Below are 22,443 nucleotides of genomic sequence, written 5' to 3' on the forward strand. Positions count from 1 at the left end.
ACCAGCTCTGCTAGGGCGAGTAAAATGGTCTCTCATTTGTGTCTGCAAGTACGTAGCAAACTAGCCAACTTTAGCCAGTTAGCTTGGGTGCTTGACTGCCGTTGAGGTCAGAATACTCGGATCAACCCTCGGCCAGTGCGTCCAGTGTGCACTCTGAATGCTCCGAGAGCGAAACGCTCTGAATTTAGAACAGACAATCTGACAACGCTCTGAATTTACGAATGACCCAGAGCACACTCTGACACAATGGAGGCAATTTACAAACACACCCAAATACTTTATTGAAGAATCCCTACAATTGACCAATCACGGACGAAGGGGCGTAGACTCCGGCTCCCGACCTTCGGCTGTCCTCGAGAAAAAAAATTGTGTGCCGGGAACAGCCGAAAAAAACCTTACCGATGTCCAAAACAAACAAAAACGTCACAAAATGTTGTCATAATATATGCACAAACTCTTCCAAATTGTTTCGGCTGGGAAGCATGCAGACGCCTTAAGGGGGAACTTACAAGAGAAAATGCTGCGCGTCTGAGGTTTTGGCTGAATGACAAACTGTGGGTTTACACTGTTATAATGAGGTATTCTGGTTTTGGTGAGTTCCGCCGTATGGCAAACTGTTTGGTTACATACACTGTACTGCTTCATCACAAATACCCACACAACTATTTTAAAGCTGACATTTTTTGGCTTTTTTCGTCGTTTGGTAAGAAAATAAATTAGCTTGAGAAAGGTGCCCTGTGTTATTATAGAGCTAACAAGATAAGAATGCCTAACTATTTGAGTTGAGATCCACACACAAGAGAACACAACACAAACACAGAGATGACAAAAGGTTGGCTGGCTAGGTTAATTATGACGCTGGTTCCATCACTCTGTGGTTCTTCCACAGTTCCGAGCCATTTTGGTTCTGTGACCCAGGTTCTAATCACTGATATCAAGTGTCTGTTCTATTGGTCTGGATTTGCCAAAAACTCTGTACATCTTCTAGGTTAACCTCGGAATCCACATCAGATTTTTTTGTGTGAGATTTGTGTGTGACCAGGTCATATTGTTCATAAGTTATTTGGGTCAAGTTCTTTAGTCCTCCTGGGTTTGGGTGATCTCTGGATTTCTGACATGTGTGTATGTGTGTGTGTGTGTGTGTGTGTGTAAGCAGGAAATAAGCAAGTGTGGATTGTGTGTGCATTTGAGGAGTACCAAAGTGCTTGTATCATGTCAGGACACTGGATCTCTGAAACACATCCCTAGATTTCTACAGTGCATATCTATTTCTGTAGAGAACAGAAGAAGAATAAACATAAATTACTCAGTATACATATTCACTAAAGTTACCTGATTATACTATAATAAAGAACCTCTATGAAAGGTAATTCAGGGGTCAAGGCTGCTTTGTAGTGTTTGTGTTTAGCATGTGGGAGTTGTGAAAAAAGAATGAATGTTCACAAAACTTGGAAAGTATGCTAAAGACATCAGTAGTTTTATGTCTGCATGCCCACAGGTTTGGTTAGTGGTTGCATGGGCGTGTGGGAGACAGTACAAGTGGTTAAGGAGAGTGCAGTGATTTTTGGCTGCTTGAGTGTGTGTCTGTGTGTGACGGAGAGATTGAGGTTAGCCTTTGTGGGGCTTTGAGTGGCTCTACATTGCGTTAAATAGAAAGAAAACATGTATGTGGTTGTATGTGCATGTGTCAATCTGTATCGGTCTATATGTATCGTCAAGAGGGGGAATCAGTGTGTGTGTATGTGTGATTGTAAGTTTTTAACCCAGTATGGATTTTTAACTGTTCCTCTTTCCTTTCACTCAGTTAGCGGGTCCTGGGTCGGCCAAGGGCATGGTGTGTAGTACCTCGTCCAGCAGCTGCAGAGCCCGGTGCAGGTGTACCTCCACCCAACAGGGGGTATGTTTGATGCTCTGCCGGGGGTAGTCGGGCCCCCAGCCCTTCACAAAGCTCAGCCGCAGGATACACAGCCTCCGGAGGTCATCCACACCTATCCCCGCTGCTGCAGAAAGACCTGGAAGAAAGAGGAAGTGAGGTATTAGGGATGGGCATTTTAAATGATTTCACAATCCGAATAATATCATGATATTTTTTCGGATATCCAGATAGTCAAAATACATGTTTAACTTGTTGGGGAATTGCTCGTGCGACTCGGGAGAGAGCCGGTGCGCTGCGCACTGCTTGTTTGGGGAAGGATGGGGAAGCGGCGGAAGAGGAGCAGGGGCCGGTGTGTGTGACAGTCTATGTGTGTGGCATGGAGGGAGAGAAAAAAGTAGCCAAACCGACTCGCGCTAGTTAAGACAAACTTGTCGCTTTATAGGTGAGCTATCATACCATCTGGTAGTGCCTATCTTGACTGCATCAAATCAATGTAAAAATGCTAACTAGCTACAGTAGCAAGGCTAATTTAGTTTTTTTTTGCTGCTCTCCCTGTCATTGTCTACAACAACTCCATTCATATTAAACAACAGCCTACCTGTTGGTTGATCATTGTAGCCTTCTACTTCTCATTTAGACAACTTAATTCCGTAATTGTAATTCCATTTTGCATTGATTACAAATCTCCCACTTCACTTGCTACACATGAAGTCCCTGACAACAAGAACAAGCTACACGTGTATAACCTGTGTAGGCTATGAGGTATTACTTCTTATGGGGTGCACGTCATAAAAACTACATTCAAAAGTTTGTTGTTTTATTAAATTTAGAATATAAAATGTAATGGTATATCTTTGTGTTTAGCTGTCATGCCCTGGCCTATAGAACTCTAGCTAGTTTGGTCAGGGTGTGAATATATTCTAGGTTTGTATTTCTATGTTTGGCCGGGTGTGGTTCCCAATCAGAGGCAGCTGTCGCTCGTTGTCTCTGATTGGGGATCATACTTAGGCAGCCAGTGTTCCTGCCTGCGTTGTGGGATTTTGTTATGTTCATGTTTAGGCTTGTGTGTTAGCCTTTGGACCGTCACGGTTAAGTTTGTTGTTTTGGTTTTCACACACTGTTGCTGGTATTTTGGCCCATTCCTCCATGCAGATCTCCTCTAGAGCAGTGATGTTTTGGGGCTGTCGCTGGGCAACACAGACTTTCAACTCCCTCCAAAGATTTTCTTTGGGGTTGAGATCTGGAGACTGGCTAGGCCACTCCAGGACCTTGAAATGCTTCTTACGAAGCCACTCCTTCGTTGCCCGGGCGGTGTGTTTGGGATCATTGTCATGCTGAAAGACCCAGCCACGTTTCATCTTCAATGCCCTTGCTGATGGAAGGAGGTTTTCACTCAAAATCTCACGATACATGGCCCCATTCATTCTTTCCTTTACACGGATCAGTCGTCCTGGTCCCCTTTGCAGAAAAACAGCCCCAAAGCATGATGTTTCCACCCCCATGCTTCACAGTAGGTATGGTGTTCTTTGGATGCAACTCAGCATTCTTTGTCCTCCAAACACGACGAGTTGAGTTTTTACCAAAAAGTTATATTTTGGTTTCATCTGACCATATGACATTCTCCCAATCCTCTTCTGGATCATCCAAATGCACTCTAGCAAACTTCAGACGGGCCTGGACATGTACTGGCTTAAGCAGGGGGACACGTCTGGCACTGCAGGATTTGAGTCCCTGGCGGCGTAGTTTGTTACTGATGGTAGGCTTTGTTACTTTGGTCCCAGCTCTCTGCAAGTCATTCACTAGGTCCCCCCGTGTGGTTCTGGGATTTTTGCTCACCGTTCTTGTGATCATTTTGACCCCATGGGGGGAGATCTTGCGTGGAGCCCCAGATCGAGGGAGATTATCAGTGGTCTTGTATGTCTTCCATTTCCTAATAATTGCTCCCACAGTTGATTTCTTCAAACCAAGCTGCTTACCTATTGCAGATTCAGTCTTCTCAGCCTGGTGCAGGTCTACAATTTTGTTTCTGGTGTCCTTTGACAGCTCTTTGGTCTTGGCCATAGTGGAGTTTGGAGTGTGACTGTTTGAGGTTGTGGACAGGTGTCTTTTATACTGATAACAAGTTCAAACAGGTGCCATTAATACAGGAAACGAGTGGAGGACAGAGGAGCCTCTTAAAGAAGAAGTTACATGTCTGTGAGAGCCAGAAATCTTGCTTGTTTGTAGGTGACCAAATACTTATTTTCCACCATAATTTCCAAATAAATTCATTAAAAATCCTACAATGTGATTTTCTGGATGTGCCTCTCTCATCTTTTTAAGTTGGAGAACTTGCACAATTGGTGGCTGACTAAATACTTTTTTTCCCCACTGTATGGACAGCTTTTCCATATAATTTTATTTGACATTCTGGGACAAAGTAGTGCCCCTATTTAGTCAAATGACAACACATGTCACTCAATTCTGTGCCTCCGAGTTCCATGTATCAAACAGTTATTTCAGTTATCTTAAAACCAGGAAAATCTGGAGAGCCTTCTGCAGATTACAGACCCATACATTTAATAAATTGTGACAATAAAATAATAACAAAACTCGTAAGCAACAGAATGGCAAAAGTCTTATCAGACTTGATACACATCTTTTTAAGTGGGAGAACTTGCACAATTGGTGGCTGACTAAATACTTTTTTCCCCCACTTTATATCCCTTTATTACTTTCCAACCCCACCATCCCCTCCGTAATTGGATTAAACTAGTGAACAACAATGCTTAGGCATCTACTTCATGCTTATACATACTATATACATTTTATGGACACAGTCACTAATTATATTTTGTTTGTTTTTACTCCTGAACTTCCTCCGATCATTTTCATGATGTCCATCTGGTATGCTTCTATATGCCATTTCTTTCTAACTGTGCTCTTTCACAAAAGCTCACAATATATAACCTATATACTTCTATGGACACAGCATGTCTTACACTAGTTATCTTGTTGTTATTAGTTGTTGTTATTAGATCATTTTATTTAATTGAGAAAAAGCCTTCATTGTTAAAATAGGGCTATATATTTTTATTTTATTTTAAATGAATCCTCTTTCAAGTAATCGAATACTAAGGTCCATTCAGATATTCAAATATTTGAATAACCGTGCCCATTCCTATGAGGTATAGATTAAAAGAGAAATATGGTGTCCCACAGGGGTCAATACTTGGACCCATTCTCATTCAAAAGAATACCACTTCAACAGAGGCTATAAATTCACAAATTCACAATAGCCAAATTGAACAAAATATGAAAATAAAACACACTAAGGCTGTGCATATCTCATATACTGTACATTGTACTTACTGACTGCAGGGGCAATGCCTCCAACGCTGCCTGGCCCAGGGATGTTGCCTGCCACGGCGGCAGCCTGAGCTGCTGCTGCTGCCTGCGCTGTAGCTGCCTGCTGCTGCATTTGCCTGTGACACTGTCTCAGGTCAAACACCTACAGGGGAGAGAACAGTCTGATGTCAGAACACCTACAGAGAGACATCAGTGTCCAGTCAAACTCCTATAAGGAGAGGTCATCAAGAGGACAAACAACTGCAAAGAGAACAGACAGCGGTAATTGTGTTTCTCACCTTGATGTAGGCGCCGGGGTAGATCTTGTGTACTGCGTCGCCTGGCGCTCTGCCTGCCTCTCTGTCCAGGTAGTAGCTCTGCACGAACACGGCGTGGTCGCTCATACAGCGCATCCACACGTCTCCCTCGCCACGACACTCCAGCTGCACTCCTTTACCTATGTGCAACCTGTGAGAGAGAGGGAGAGATGAAGATGCTGAGTACAAGTGAACATAAGTTGTATTAAAGTGTTATATTTCAGTCAACAAAATAAGTTGCATTTTGCTACAGTGCGTCTTCTGCCACAGGTACAAACAGATAGAGACCAGGCATGGCATGATTATGAATGAGAGATATACACATAAACATAGTTTGCACAAAGGCATAGATATACCAATCAACATTTCTGAGCCAAAACAACAGACACATATAAAGGCATACAAAATAGACATTTGCGGCAAGGTAAGAACTAGCATGCTTATTGATATAGAGATAGCACTAGAGGAGCACAGACCTGGCTCTCTCGCTGGTGTCAGTGCGGTGGACGTTGCTGAGCTGGCCCAAACAGAAGCGGTCACCCCCTGAGGGGTCCACGTAGCCGTCCACCGTCACCACCGGGCAGCTAGCTGGCACCTTGAACATCTCCCCCACCTGGACATCCATCTCAAAGTAGGAGATGGAGCACCAGAACTCTGGCCCTGCACACAGACAATAATGTGGTCAGCAGAGTGTGTGTGTGTGTGCATGCATGCGTTTGCATCTATACATCTATATACAGTGGGGGAAAAAAGTATTTAGTCAGCCACCAATTGTGCAAGTTCTCCAACTTAAAAAGATGAGAGAGGCCTGTAATTTTCATCATAGGTACACGTCAACTATGACAGACAAATTGAGAAAAATAAATCCAGAAAATCACATTGTAGGATTTGTAATGAATTTATTTGCAAATTATGGTGGAAAATAAGTATTTGGTCACCTACAAACAAGCAAGATTTCTGGCTCTCACAGACCTGTAACTTCTTCTTTAAGAGGCTCCTCTGTCCTCCACTCGTTACCTGTATTAATGGCACCTGTTTGAACTTGTTATCAGTATAAAAGACACCTGTCCACAACCTCAAACAGTCACACTCCAAACTCCACTATGGCCAAGACCAAAGAGCTGTCAAAGGACACCAGAAACAAAATTGTAGACCTGCACCAGGCTGGGAAGACTGAATCTGCAATAGGTAAGCAGCTTGGTTTGAAGAAATCAACTGTGGGAGCAATTATTAGGAAATGGAAGACATACAAGACCACTGATAATCTCCCTCGATCTGGGGTTCCACGCAAGATCTCACCCCGTGGGGTCAAAATGATCACAAGAACGGTGAGCAAAAATCCCAGAACCACACGGGGGACCTAGTGAATGACCTGCAGAGAGCTGGGACCAAAGTAACAAAGCCTACCATCAGTAACACACCACACCGCCAGGGACTCAAATCCTGCAGTGCCAGACGTGTCCCCCTGCTTAAGCCAGTACATGTCCAGGCCCGTCTGAAGTTTGCTAGAGTGCATTTGGATGATCCAGAAGAGGATTGGGAGAATGTCATATGGTCAGATGAAACCAAAATAGAACTTTTTGGTAAAAACTCAACTCGTCGTGTTTGGAGGACAAAGAATGCTGAGTTGCATCCAAAGAACACCATACCTACTGTGAAGCATGGGGGTGGAAACATCATGCTTTGGGGCTGTTTTTCTGCAAAGGGAACAGGACGACTGATCCGTGTAAAGGAAAGAATGAATGGGGCCATGTATCGTGAGATTTTGAGTGAAAACCTCATTCCGTCAGCAAGGGCATTGAAGATTAAACGTGGCTGGGTCTTTCAGCATGACAATGATCCCAAACACACCGCCCGGGCAACGAAGGAGTGGCTTCGTAAGAAGGCCTAGCCAGTCTCCAGATCTCAACCCCATAGAAAATCTTTGGAGGGAGTTGAAAGTCCGTGTTGCCCAGCGACAGCCCCAAAACATCACTGCTCTAGAGGAGATCTGCATAGAGGGATGGGTCAAAATACCAGCAACAGTGTGTGAAAACCTTGTGAAGACTTACAGAAAACGTTTGACCTGTATGATTGCCAACAAAGGGTATATAACAAAGAATTGAGAAACTTTTGTTATTGACCAAATCCTTATTTTCCACCATAATTTGCAAATAAATTCATTAAAAATCCTACAATGTGATTTTCTGGAGAAAAAAAATCTCATTTTGTCTGTCATAGTTGACGTGTACCTATGATGAAAATTACAGGCCTCTCTCATCTTTTTAAGTGAGAGAACTTGCACAATTGGTGGCTGACTAAATAATTTTTTTCCCCACTGTATACTGTGTATATGTGTTGTCTTACCTGGATGATTGGACACAGGGGGAGGAAAGGAGGCCGAGCCATGATGCTGAGACCCTAAAAGGTGAACAAGGAAACGACACAGGTTACCAAACATACACTATTCCTAACAATATCGGGGAAAAAAGCACCTCAGAAGACATACAGACACACTTTGGGCATACTGTGACTTACTGTAACTGCCTAACTTACAGAAGTGTGTTGGATGGTGGAGAGGAGGCTGTTGGTGGCCACACCCATTCTGTTGTTGGGGTCCTACAGGAGTGTAGGATGCTGTGCTACTGCCTGTCCAAGTTGCTGAATTCCAAAACAATAAATACAAATTAACAACAGGCACAAGCTTAAGCCATCAATCTGGCAAACTACCATTTTGCATTTGTACAAATATTTAGATTTTCTTTTCCACTTTTCAAATACAGTATGAGGATTCATCATGCCGTTGAAATGAATTGTGTATGGCTCCCTGAGTGTGTGTGTGTGTGTGTGTGTGTGTGTGTGTGTGTGTGTGTGTGTATGTGTGTGTGTGTGTGTGTGTGTGTGTGTGTGTGTGTGCGTGTATGCGTGTGTGCGTGTGTGAACCGTATGGCAGTACTAACTGTGGAACGCAGCCTGTGTCTGTGTGTGTTTGGAGCTGTTGTATCCATTCTGACCAGGCGGGGGCTGGGGCGGCTGGGGGTTCTGTGGTGGCCCGTGTGGCAGCCCGTGTGTTGGGGTGGAGGGGGGCGGCGTGGGGGTCATAGGGGTCATGACCTGACCCTGAGGAGAGGCGATCTGTAGGAGCCCCTCACTGTGACCTCCCTGGAGAGGCAGCATAGAGCCGGACACTAGAGAGGAGAGAGAGAGACACACACACACACACACACACACACACACACTACACACACACACACACACACATGAAGAGCTACCAGGTTGTTGTCAATATCAATAGGTAGGCAGCAATCGATAAACAAACGTCACATAACAGGATGACGCAGTGACCCCATAGAAACTGAAATAGAACACTTGTGGACATCTTTGGTAACACCTATCTGCCAAACAATCACCTAAGCTTTATTAAAAGATCACCTTAGGGAGCAGCAAAACAGGAGCGGACATTCCATTTTTCTCTATGTATTGGAACTTATTTTTGTCCAGCTCCCATTACTAAGTTGGATGTGCGTAAAACTCCCTCGGTCTTACCTGTGGGCGAGAGGGGCATGTTGGGGTAGAGGGTGATGGGCGGAGGGGCGCGCTGCGGTTCCGGCGGGAGCTGCAGAGGCGGGAGGGGCTGGCCGTAGTGGTCTGGAGGCTGTAGCTTGAGCGCCCCTGGGTGGGGGTGAGGGTGGGGGTGGTCCGACGGGGACATGCATGGTGGCATATCCATCTGGATACAGTCATGAATGTACTCCTCCTTGATCAGCCTCCCAGGGGGGCCTAGAGGAGAGAGGGCTACCAACAACATGGTATAACATTGTCATTAGTTTCAAGTTTTATTAGTCGTACGGGATACACATGGTATACACCGTCCAACGAAACGCTTACTTGCAGGTTCCTTCTCGACAATGCAACAACAATAAGAAATAATACAATATTAGAATACAAACATAAAATAAATGGCTCAGTAGAAAATAATAAAGATTTTAGCATAAGTATAATATTAACCACCTGTGTGTAATGCATTGTAAATGCATTTATGCAATTATAAACATTAAATGCTTTGTAATGAATACAAGTACATTTTTGCAAGGCAACTATAAAGAATTGATTAATGCAGAAACAGTCTGGCATCCAGGCCAGTGAGACATGGGCATACCACAATAGTACTTTTTTCACACTATTGTGCCAAGCCGAACCGTAAGTTGCTGGCTTGGATATTTTCTTTTCACATTGTCCTTTCCAGCACAGTTCCAGCAACTATGGTGGATGCTTAACCAGACCAGCACAGTGCAGCTTGGCTTGATGTGGCTAGGCTCTGTAGTATGATAAGGGTATAGGACTGAAGGGAAAGAGGAATGTTTGGAAATCTGACACCATCAACAAAGTAGATGAAGACAAAATAATACTGTTATAATTAACAAGCCTGCAGTAAGTTGGTTAGTACTGTGATAGTGCACTCACCTGTATTTTGGAGACTGAGACCAACTTTGAAAGAGAACAAAAGAAAGGAGGGGCAAAGAAAGAAAGAAAGAAAGAAAGAAAGAAAGAAAGAAAGAAAGAAAGAAAGAAAGAAAGAAAGAAAGAAAGAAAGAAAGAAAGAAAGAAAGAAAGAAAGAAAGAAAGAAAGAAAAAGAGAATACGAGAGAGAGAAAATGGGGGGGGGGGGGGGTAAATGTCTGCAATTTCACTGCAATGATTGTAATTAATTCAAATTGTGGTGAAGTCAAAATATCATTCACATAAACCAACCTTTTTATGCGAGTAAAGTACAAAAATTCACGACAGGCCTGATGAAAACAGCAAATGTCGGTAAACTTTCCATATGTCGACATAAAAAAAATACGCTATACAAGGTGGGATCTTTTTGTGTCGGTAAAATGAATTATGTGAGAAATGGAGGTGGAAACGCTTTTATGCAAAATATTGATACACTATATGGCCAAAAGTATGTGGACACTCCTTCAAATTAGTGGATTCGGCAATTTCAGCCACACCTGTTGCTCTTAACCATAATAACCTCATCATGTATCTGCAAGTTGTTGGCTTGACCAGAGTGGGCACATCTGTTATTTTTTTACTAAACCATCAGTAGAATTGAAAATGCGATGGAAACCCATTTAACTTCATCATGCACAGCTTTTTATCCGCAAAAAGTCAATTTGATGGAAACACATCTCTGGTGGGGAACATGCGCATATTGTTTAAGCAGATTTTCGAATATTTGCATGAAAATCTGTTACTGTAATATTTGTAATGTTATGGCAGAAAACACAGCATTTCCAGTACATATCAGAAACACCTGCACCATTAGGCATTAAGCAATATAGGGTGAACTATCCCTTTAAGCTGTTGAACAGACCTACCAATGCCGGGCGAAACCACTCTCTCGTAGTGGTAGGGGTTGACACACACATTGTCATATTTGAGGTCGAAGGCGTATTGGCAGAACTTGACGTGCTTTAGCTCATTCTTGTGTAGGTCTGGCCAGCGCCATAGTCGAGCGTAGATCACATGGGGGAAGCCTTTCCTCCCTGCAACCTGGAGTGAGGGGGAGGGCGGAGAGAGAGAGAGAGAGTTAGAGATACATGGCCCTATTCAATCAAAACTAGTATATGGGTATAAGTTATGCAATTATAAACATTAAATGCTTTGTAATGAATACAAGTACATTTTTGCAAGGCAACTATAAAGAATTGATTAATGCAGAAACAGTCTGATGTGAGTAAGACTTTTAAGCAGGTCAACATTCACAAGGCCGCAGGGCCAGACGGATTACCAGGACGTGTACTCCGAGCATGTGCTGACCAACTGGCAAGTGTCTTCACTGACATTTTCAACATGTCCCTGACTGAGTCTGTAATACCAACATGTTTCAAGCAGACCACCATAGTCCCCGTGCCCAAGAACTCTAAGATAACCTGCCTAAATGACTACCGACCCGTAGCACTGACGTCTGTAGCCATGAAGTGCTTTGAAAGACTGGTCATGGCTCACATCAACAGCATAATCCCAGAAACCCTAGACCCACTCCAATTTGCATACCGCCCCAACAGATCCACAGATGATGCAATCTCTATCGCACTCCACACTGCCCTTTCCCACCTGGACAAGAGGAACACCTACGTGAGAATGCTATTCATTGACTACAGCTCAGCATTCAACACCATAGTGCCCTCTAAGCTCATCACTAAGCTAAGGATCCTGGGACTAAACACCTCCCTCTGCAACTGGATCCTGGACTTCCTGACGGGCCGCCCCCAGGTGGTAAGGGTAGGTAACAACACATCTGCCACACTGATCCTCAACACGGGGGCCCCTCAGGGGTGCGTGCTCAGTCCCCTCCTGTACTCTCTGTTCACCCATGACTGCATGGCCAGGCACAACTCCAACACCATCATTAAGTTTGCCGACGACACAACAGTGGTAGGCCTGATCACCGACAACGATGAGACAGCCTATAGGGAGGAGGTCAGAGATCTGGCCGTGTGGTGCCAGGACAACAACCTCTCCCTCAACGTGACCAAGACAAAGGAGATGATTGTGGACTACAGGAAAAAAAAGAGGACTGAGCACGCCCCCATTCTCATCGACGGGGCTGTAGTGGAACAGGTTGAGAGCTTCAAGTTCCTTGGTGTCCACATCACCAACGAACTATCATGGTCCAAACACACCAAGACAGTCGTGAAGAGGGCACGACAAAGCCTATTCCCCCTCAGGAGACTAAAAAGATTTGGCATGGGTCCTCAGATCCTCAAAAAATTCTACAGCTGCACCATCGAGAGCATCCTGACTGGTTGCATCACCGCCTGGTATGGCAACTGCTTGGCCTCTGACCGCAAGGCACTACAGAGGGTAGTGCGTACGGCCCAGTACATCACTGGGGCAAAGCTCCCTGCCATCCAGGACCTCTATACCAGGCGGTGTCAGAGGAAGGCCCTCAAAATTGTCAAAGACTCCAGCCACCCTAGTCATAGACTGTTCTCTCTGCTACCGCACGGCAAGCGGTACCGGAGTGCCAAGTCTAGGTCCAAAAGACTTCTCAACAGCTTCTACCCCCAAGCCATAAGACTCCTGAACAGCTAATCATGGCTACCCGGACTATTTGCACTGCCCCCCCACCCCATCCTTTTTACGCTGCTGCTACTCTGTTAAGTATTTATGCATAGTCACTTTAACTCTACCCACATGTACATATTACCTCAACTACCTCAACTAGCCGGTGCCCCCGCACATTGACTATGCAACGGTACCCCCCTGTATATATAGCCTCCCTACTGTCACTTTATTTTACTGTATATATAGCCTCCCTACTGTCACTTTATTTTACTTCTGCTCTTTTTTTCTCAACACTTTTTTGTTGTTGTTTTATTCTTACTTTTTTGTTTAAAATAAATGCACTGTTGGTTAAGGGCTGTAAGTAAGCATTTCACTGTAATGTCTGCACCTGTTGTATTCGGCGCATGTGACCAATAAAATTTGATTTGATTTGATTTGATTTGATTTGAAGTTAAATCTCTTAACTGGGCTAGAAATGTTTTAAAGAGGCTGTGCAGTCAAAAACGTGATTTTCCTCTTTTTTTTAATGATATTTCCACACCATGAGTTTGAAATAACACTCCAAATGTTATTTAGGCCTGGAATTTCAGCCTGTTCAGGTGGAATGGAGTTTTTGGCCCACATCATGAAACAGCAATCTGATCTGATTATTCTGACCAATGACCAATCATCTTTTATTTGCATATGTATCCTCCTACTTTGAAGGGGTAAATGGGGTAGACTTTAGAGTCTAGAGAATCCTATCCGCCAATCATGGTTGTGTACATAAATATATAAAAATGTGCATCAACATGCCCACACGATCAGACTGAGCATTTCAATTGCAAAAGGAGGCTCAGGGAAATAAATGTTTAATATATTTTGAGTTATTTTCATAAACACACACAGTGATTTATTAGACATACAGTGATGATTTAAAAATGAAAATAAATAGACTGTATGGGGGCTTTAAAAAATTCAATTTCTTTGTGAAGCTTGCGTTCAATTGCCCCTCCCTGTTAAACATAACAAGCTGATCTGACTGACTTAAGATGAAAACTTCAACCCTGTTACGGTCAACCCTGTTACTTTATTTGGCACTTAATAAGCACTTACTATAGTCATTTATTTATTTAACCTTTTGAAAAGTGTAGGAATCCTGATAAATAAGAACACACCCTTTTCCATTATACCTCAGCACACGGATCAAGAAGGCCGCTTTCTAATTTTGAATTGTATATCCCCTCCGGGGCAAATCTGGTGTTGTAGATAGAATTCAAGCTATATTAGATCAAATCCAGACAGGAACTATAATTTTAGCAGGTGATCTAAATCACACATTCGGCAAGTTAGACAGACATAGCAATAAAAAAGAAAATACACTTAGTGACAGAATATAGAGACTGAACAGAGCACATCTTCAAGACCCGAAATGTATTAAATACGTAAACGAAAAAATAAAGACCTTTATCAACATAAATGGAGACATAGAGGCCAGAGAAAAGCTGACCCGACATAATTTTGAATGCTTTTAAGGCGTACATTAGGGGAATGATAATCTCATACTCGGCAACAGTTAAATCTTTGTTAGTAATGTATTTTTATTAAATGTTGATTTCTATCTTAAAAAAATACCATAAAAAATCTTTACACGGTAAAGAAAAAAATACAATTTCTGAACTTAAGCAGGAATATGATCTTTTACTTTTGAAGAGAGCCAACAACTACAGGTTAAACTCAAATAAAAGATACTATTTAATGGCAAATAAACCTGGTAAACACCTCGCAGCCCCCACAAAACGAATACACGCCAAATCAGTTATCATTTTAAAAGATAAGGATAAAAATGCTTTCATTAGAAACAATAACGGTATTAATATATATATATTTTAAAGCTTCTATTAAACTCTATATGAATCAGAATTAAACAACAGTTGGACTAAATCTACAGCCATCTTTGACTCAATAACCCTGAAGCAACTATCAGCAGACAAAAAATAATCACCCAAAAATAAATATTAGACACTGTTAAAACATTTGCGCAGAGAAAAGCAGCAGGTACAGTGGGGGAAAAAAGTATTTAGTCAGCCACCAATTGAGCAAGTTCTCCCACTTAAAAAGATGAGAGAGGCCTGTAATTTTCATCATATGTACACGTCAACTATGACAGACAAAATGAGGAAAAAAAATCCAGAAAATCACATTGTAGGATTTTTAATGAATTTATTTGCAAATTATGGTGGAGAATAAGTATTTGGTCAATAACAAAAGTTTCTCAATACTTTGTTATATACCCTTTGTTGGCAATGACACAGGTCAAACGTTTTCTGTAAGTCTTCACAAGGTTTTCACACACTGTTGCTGGTATTTTGGCCCATTCCTCCATGCAGATCTCCTCTAGAGCAGTGATGTTTTGGGGCTGTCGCTGGGCAACACGGACTTGAGATCTGGAGACTGGCTAGACCACTCCAGGACCTTGAAATGCTTCTTACGAAGCCACTCCTTCGTTGCCCGGGCGGTGTGTTTGGGATCATTGTCATGCTGAAAGACCCAGCCACGTTTCATCTTCAATGCCCTTGCTGATGGAAGGAGGTTTTCACTCAAAATCTCACGATACATGGCCCCATTCATTCTTTCCTTTACACAGATCAGTCGTCCTGGTCCCTTTGCAGAAAAACAGCCCCAAAGCATGATGTTTCCACCCCCATGCTTCACAGTAGGTATGGTGTTCTTTGGATGCAACTCAGCATTCTTTGTCCTCCAAACACGACGAGTTGAGTTTTTACCAAAAAGTTCTATTTTGGTTTCATCTGACCATATGACAATCTCCCAATCCTCTTCTGGATTATCCAAATGCACTCTAGCAAACTTCAGATGGGCCTGGACATGTACTGGCTTAAGCAGGGGGACACGTCTGGCACTGCAGGATTTGAGTCCCTGGCGGCGTAGTGTGTTACTGATGTTAGACTTTGTTACTTTGGTCCCAGCTCTCTGCAGGTCATTCACTACGTCCCCCCGTGTGGTTCTGGGATTTTTGCTCACCGTTCTTGTGATCATTTTGACCCCACGGGGTGAGATCTTGCGTGGAGCCCCAGATCGAGGGAGATTATCAGTGGTCTTGTATGTCTTCCATTTCCTAATAATTGCTCCCACAGTTGATTTCTTCAAACCAAGCTGCTTACCTATTGCAGATTCAGTCTTCCCAGCCTGGTGCAGGTCTACAATTTTGTTTCTGGTGTCCTTTGACAGCTCTTTGGTCTTGGCCATAGTGGAGTTTGGAGTGTGACTGTTTGAGGTTGTGGACAGGTGTCTTTTATACTGATAACAAGTTCAAACAGGTGCCATTAATACAGGTAACGAGTGGAGGACAGAGGAGCCTCTTAAAGAAGAAGTTACAGGTCTGTGAGAGCCAGAAATCTTGCTTGTTTGTAGGTGACCAAATACTTATTTTCCACCATAATTTGCAAATAAATTCATAAAAAATCCTACAATGTGATTTTCTGGATTTTCTTTTTTCAATTTGTCTGTCATAGTTGACGTGTACATATGATGAAAATTACAGGCCTCTCTCATCTTTTTAAGTGGGAGAACTTACACAATTGGTGGCTGACTAAATACTTTTTTTTCCCCCACTGTATATATATATATATATATATATATATATATATTTTTTTTTTTTTCAAAAGTACACTACCTAAAAGGCACTCTATTGGTGGAATGACCCAACTGTTAAAAATAAATATATTCCTGTACAATATGACAGCATGTTTTAATCAATAGGCAATGTGGTTATATTTCATATTGTTTAACACTGAAAATAAATATGATTAAATATTAAACGGATGTGAAAATATACTGTCTGTCATGCAGATTGAAGCAAAGATGGAACCTCATGATAATCTTTCATGAGGTTTCTATGGAAGAGGAACAGAGACATTAGAGACACAAGAGACTTTAGCCTCAGTTTATACAGGCTTGGGCTAAAGTCAGGGATCAAATGATAGGGGTTACCGGGGATGCTGGTGTAGCGGACATGAGGCCGACTTATGGTCTTGTGATGAGGTAACCCTGCCTGGGACTTCAAAATAAGTGTCACCCTCACCCTTGGTCTAACGGTCAAGTCATTGGTTTCTCCTGTAGGATACCTTTTTTCCTTTAGTTTATTTAGCAAATATTTTATTTTGGGTTCAATGGCACCCAATTGTGGGATAGTCTCTTGTGGAGGAGGTGGTCTAAGGGAGGTGAATGTAGTGGACATGAGTCGGACACATGGTCTCATAATGAGGCAGCCCTGCCGTGACTTCAAAATCAGTGTCACACTTGGTCTAACGGTCAAGACATTGGTTTCTCCCTTGGGATACCTGGGTTCAGATCCCGCCCGTGACACTGGCTTCTCCCATTACAAATCAGGGCACCCTCATAAACCTTGAAAATATGAACATATAAATTGTTTATGTAGAGAACTTTTCAGGGCACCTCCAAGAGTCAATGTATAATTTGCACCCTGTACCAAGTCTCATGTAGTGTGTGATGATGTCACTTTTGCTCTGCTACTACAGCTGCTGGGGTCAATACTGTTCTGACTGTACCTGGAGCATTCTGGAAACAGCAGGGGAAAGGGTGTGTGTGTGGCAGGGAGGTTAATTATGTGTAAATGGAGGGGGTTGAGTTTGTACAGTATTTAATGTGTGTGTGTGTGTGTGTTTGTGTGTGCCTGCGTGCGTGTGTTCATGCATGTGTGTGTGTGTGTGTGTGTGACAGAGAAAGAGAGAGACAAAGAGAGAGACAGAGAACGGGAGAGAGGGTGACAGAAAGACAGGATATGGATCTACATGTGACTTTGAGAAAAGTCCTTAGACATTTGAAGCCTGATCTAGTCTACAGCTATGTCTCTACAGCTCCCCCTCTCTCTCCCTATTTCGCTCTCTCTCGCTCTCTCCCTCCCCCTCTTGTTGGGGAGAAGGTCACAGAAGGTGAGACATGATGTCTTCACTCAGCAGTTAGGATTTATTCTGCCAGGGCGTATTGAATTAACTACCTCTCTCTAGTTCTACCGTGGGCGCGCACACACACACACACATACACACAGTATCAACAAACACACACTCTCAAAACAGACGGCCTCAGATTAGCCCCGGCCCCTTTCCTCTGTCTCAGACAAAACAACTTGCACAGCCCCTCCAGCCCTCCTCTCCCTCCCTATCTTTCTCCCTCTCTTCAGGGTGAGGGTGGGGGTTCTATGGGGAACTCCCTACAGCGTTCTCTCTCTTGACATGCAAATCTTGACTGTGTGCTTCTCTGTTGACAGTACATGTGGTACTGGCCACCATAACTCAGGCTTCAATGTACCCACAAGTTTCAGATTTTTTTTTTAGCTAAGGCTGTTAGCAACTTTGTAGCATTAGCATCACCAATAACCAAACAGCCTCAACCACCATTGGTGATAGGATTCTCTTTAGCAATACTGAGGTGTTAGCTGCTATTAGCAAGTATCCCTTTGTCTCACTACTATAGCACCAGCCACATTAGCTAAACCTGGCTGTTAGCTAGCACTTTTAGTGTTTACTGTAAGTAGTGAGACTTCCAGCTGTCAGTAACTCTATAGCGTTAGCCTCATTGAGTACAGTCAGCTGCCTAGTAACTTTGCAGCATTAGCCACCATTAGCAAGGCTTAAGTAACTGAAATCTCATAGCATCCGCATAAATTAGCAACTCCTCATTTGACTATTGCTATGTAACATTAGCCAACACTGTTTACAGGCATAGTCTATGAAAGAGTTTAGCATTTATCTGTATCTAGGAAAATATATATAAGTTTCCATGTAGCCTATCGTCATAAAAATCATTCAGAAATGTCAATGTCTTTCAACACAATATCTCCGACATGTTTGACAGCAAGTGCTTGACAGAAACCTGGGCCTAACTCGGCAGTAGGTAGAAGAAACCTTGAGAGATTTCACAGTAGGCTACATATGACCATGTGGCATGACATACATAAATTGTCTATTTATGTATTGCTCAGTTTACTAAACTCAAGTTAAATAATCGCCTCGTCATATCGCACATTGTTGACGACAAGTTTCAAATAAAATCAGAATGCAAGATTATAATGAGGTTTATGGTATTTTTTGCATTTTGCACAATGCTTTTGCACTATGAAAAATTGCACTTTCTCTGTGATATTACATTTACATTTTAGTCATTTAGCAGATGTTCTTATCCAGAGCGACTTACAGCATCAATAGGCCTGTACTGTGTACTACTTACATGTCTCTATGTGTTCTATAGGTGACCCATCTGCAGGTGTCAATATAGTGCCTTTAGAAAGTATTCATACCCCTTGACTTATTCCATGATTTGTTGTGTTACAGCCTGATTTCAAAACAGATTATATTGATTTTGTTTCTCACCCATCTACATACAATACCCCATAATGACAAAGTGAAAACATGTTTTTAGAAATGTTTGCACATTAATAATTAAATTAGGTCTGGGCGATATGGACAAAATATCATATCACAATATTTTTCACATTTTTGACGGTAAAAGTTCTAAATATGCTTTCTGAGTAGTTCATGACCCCTAGGGTAGCAACACATAAATTATAAGTGATTTCCTGCCACAAACTCCTGTCACGAACCTTTGGGGAAAACGCAAATTGGAACTTTCTCGTTCTCAACACCTGTGGCTGGATGCCACTCGGACTTGATGGATGTATCCCCGCCTTGTCATCTGTCCCTATCCGAATGGCCTGTGCTACCTGGAATCTGCCTGCCAAGGAAGTCGTCTCCATCTGCTTTTCCTCCTCCATCTTGTAGTAGAGTAGACGGAGAACAGCAAGAGGATTGTTCCAATCAGCGCTGGTCCCATGTCACAAGTCGTGGAGACCGAAGGCAGCGGCATTCTGCTAAGTGGACTGGAGTGTCTGCGAGAGGTCCGGAGCAGATTGTTATGAGGAATAGCTTTGCAGCCCTGGTGCCTGATCTACATGCACCTTCATCGCTGGGACTGCCTGTGTCTGCGACGGCTGAGCTGACTCCAACTACGCGGACTCCAGCAGCGGCTTCGTCATCGAGTTCTGCTCCTTTCCGTCTCTCTGGATCTGACAGGGCATTGCCTGCCATGGGAGGTCTGGACCTATCGCCGGGAGCTGCGGGCGTATGCTATCCTGCTTCTCGTGGGCCCGTGAAAGGTTCCATGAATTGTGTGAGGTGTAGGAATGGGCGGATTTCTCCATCCCCTTCTCCAGCCGTTGTATTGGGCAGTTCAATGGTGAGAAATGTCTCAGTACCTGGAGCAAAAACTGAGTGCAGGACATCAATAAGCTGCTCCCAAACATTTTAAACCTGCAGCAAGAAATTGAGTCTATCATAGTTCATGTGGGATTCAATGACATTATGAATGGGTCTCTGCTTGACACCAACAAACTCCCCATAATATCTGGCCCTGTGCCCTCCTAAATCGTGGCATTGAACGTTTCAGAATACTTTTAGCCCTCCATAACTGGCTACATGACTACTGCAACTCTGTGGGTGTAACATTTATTCACAATTTCGATACCTTCTGGAAACAAAGCTAGTTTTATAAGGAGGAAGGGATCCACCCAAATAATTTGAGTTCCTGGATCATTTCACAGCATTATAAGGCTGAGTTGAGACAATGACTTATCAATGACCCAAGCCCAGCTCAGTTAATCCCTACCATTGTGTTGCTGAGTTGTCATAATGCTTCAGCAAATGTACATTATACCAGGGGCGTTGGAAGACATAATGTAAGTAACCTAATTTATGTCCCTCTAACTGCCCTGAATGCCTCTGCTGATCCTACAGCTATTGTATGCATTAATCATGTGCCTATGAACCAGAGTTATACTGTTAGCACTGAGGCGGTGTGCCCTAGTAGGAAGTCCACTGGGTGCAGCGCACCCTGCACTAACATAAATAACATGAGCATGTCTACTTCTGCTAAGCTTCCCAGTAAACAATGAAAACAACCAAGCATCCCAGAAACAGGCTCAGAACAGGGAAGCACGGCTGGCCCTTAAATGTACACGGAGAGCTAACATTAATAATATGCATGTAAATCTCTCATGGCTCAAAGTCGAGGAGAGATTGACTTCATCACTACTTGTTTTTGTAAGTGTTTTTGTAAGTGTTGACATGCTGAATGCACTGAGGTGTCTGTTTAAACTACTAGCACACAGCTCGGACACCCATGCATACCCCACAAGACATGCCACCAAAGGTCTCTTCACAATCCCCTAGTCAAGAACAGACTATGGGAGGCGCACAGTACTACATAGAGCCATGGCTACATGGAACTCTATTCCACATCAGGTAACTGATGCAAGCAGTAGAATCAGATTTTTTTATAAACAGATAAAAACCTTATGGAGCAGCGGGGAACGTGAAGAGACACAGGCACAGACACACATACACATGATAAGACACGCACTCTACAGACACGTACACATGGATTTTGTATTATAGATATGTGATAGTAGAGTAGTGGCCTGAGGGAACACACTTAATGCGTTGTGAAAAGTGTTATGAAATGTAATGCCATGTAATATTTTTAATTGTATATAACTGCCTTAATATTACTGGACCCCAGGAAGAGTAGCTGCTGCCTTAATAAATACAAATACAAAATGGGGCTTTCTCCATTTATACTGTTGAATTTTCAGCATTTTCATCAATTTCTGCATTTCCTGCAATTTTATTATATTTTCCATACTGTGCCACACAGCATGATGTGGGCAAGAAAATCTAGGCCTAGTTAATTGGTGAACTGTTGGAATCATAGAAATATAATGATTAATCTAATTCTATAGTTGGAATATAGTGGGCAGAACCTTGAATACATTGTTGTTAGACATGTTAATGAATTAATAAGTCAGTGAGGAATTATTGACAGGGTAGGGACCAAAGTGTTGGTCAGTGTTTCCAGTTGACCCTAATTAGATGTTTTCCTACTTCATGTAGCTAGCTAGCAAGCCAACATATTCATGCTTCGCCTATTCCTCTCTGATAAGATACCGTTGTACAAACATGCTTATCTAGGCCTACACCAGCACTCGTACCAGGCAGTGTTAGCTAACTAGCTACGTTTGCTCTGACTCTTAGTACATTTAGCAAGCTAGCTGGCGATTAGCATTAGTGGCTAACACAAATTATTTTAGCAACACCTTGCTAAGAAAAGACAAACTAGCAAACAGTAGTTTGCAGACGGTAAGATACACAAACTAATAGTGTACAGTAATTATAGAACACTTGTGGAAAGCAGCATGTCACCAACATTGTTGCATCCATCTGACCATGAAGAGTAAACGGCAAGAAAGTGCTCGTGACTAGGTGGTCAAGCAACTGATCTCTCCTTGAGTGACAGGGAGCAGGGCTTGGTGTGGTTAGCGGCACGCAGCAGCGGGAGGTGAAGGAGAGCGATGACTCAGGTAGAAAATTGAGTAAACTATCAAATTGGACATTACACATGTCGGAGTTGCGCATCACATTTAACAAACCAAACACTGAAATACCGTTATAAAACAAAGTGAAAACTCAAACCGGTCCGTGCATCAATACCGGTATATAGTAAAATACGGTATACCACCCAGCCCTAAATGAAATACAGAAATATCTCATTTACATACAGTGGGGGAAAAAAGTATTTAGTCAGCCACCAATTGTGCAAGTTCTCCCATTTAAAAAGATGAGAGAGGCCTGTAATTTTCATCATAGGTACACGTCAACTATGACAGACAAATTGAGAAAGCAAAATCCAGAAAATCACATTGTAGGATTTTTTATGAATTTATTTGCAAATTATGGTGGAAAATAAGTATTTGGTCACCTACAAACAAGCAAGATTTCTGGCTCTCACAGACCTGTAACTTCTTCTTTAAGAGGC

At 42.7% G+C, this 22,443-nt stretch overlaps 1 protein-coding gene across 1 annotated transcript; it reads right to left on the bottom strand.

Moving 5' to 3' along the window:
• Positions 1-1,762: 1,762 nt before the first annotated feature.
• On the bottom strand, positions 1,763-19,661 carry LOC311126019 (mothers against decapentaplegic homolog 4-like; the record flags this gene model as incomplete). The annotated part of the gene is made up of 12 exons (XM_084158468.1): positions 1,763-2,012; positions 5,228-5,366; positions 5,503-5,671; positions 5,997-6,180; positions 7,867-7,920; positions 8,056-8,160; positions 8,460-8,687; positions 9,046-9,279; positions 9,964-9,987; positions 10,866-11,040; positions 16,427-16,451; positions 19,426-19,661. 12 exons carry the CDS (start codon positions 19,659-19,661, stop codon positions 1,801-1,803), a joined length of 1,785 nt encoding a protein of 594 aa, XP_084014594.1. The 3' UTR covers positions 1,763-1,800.
• Positions 19,662-22,443: the final 2,782 nt, after the last annotated feature.

Source organism: Coregonus lavaretus (genome assembly GCF_964263955.1).
Source record: "Coregonus lavaretus genome assembly, chromosome: 3".
NCBI classification, from domain to species: Eukaryota; Metazoa; Chordata; class Actinopteri; order Salmoniformes; family Salmonidae; genus Coregonus; species Coregonus lavaretus.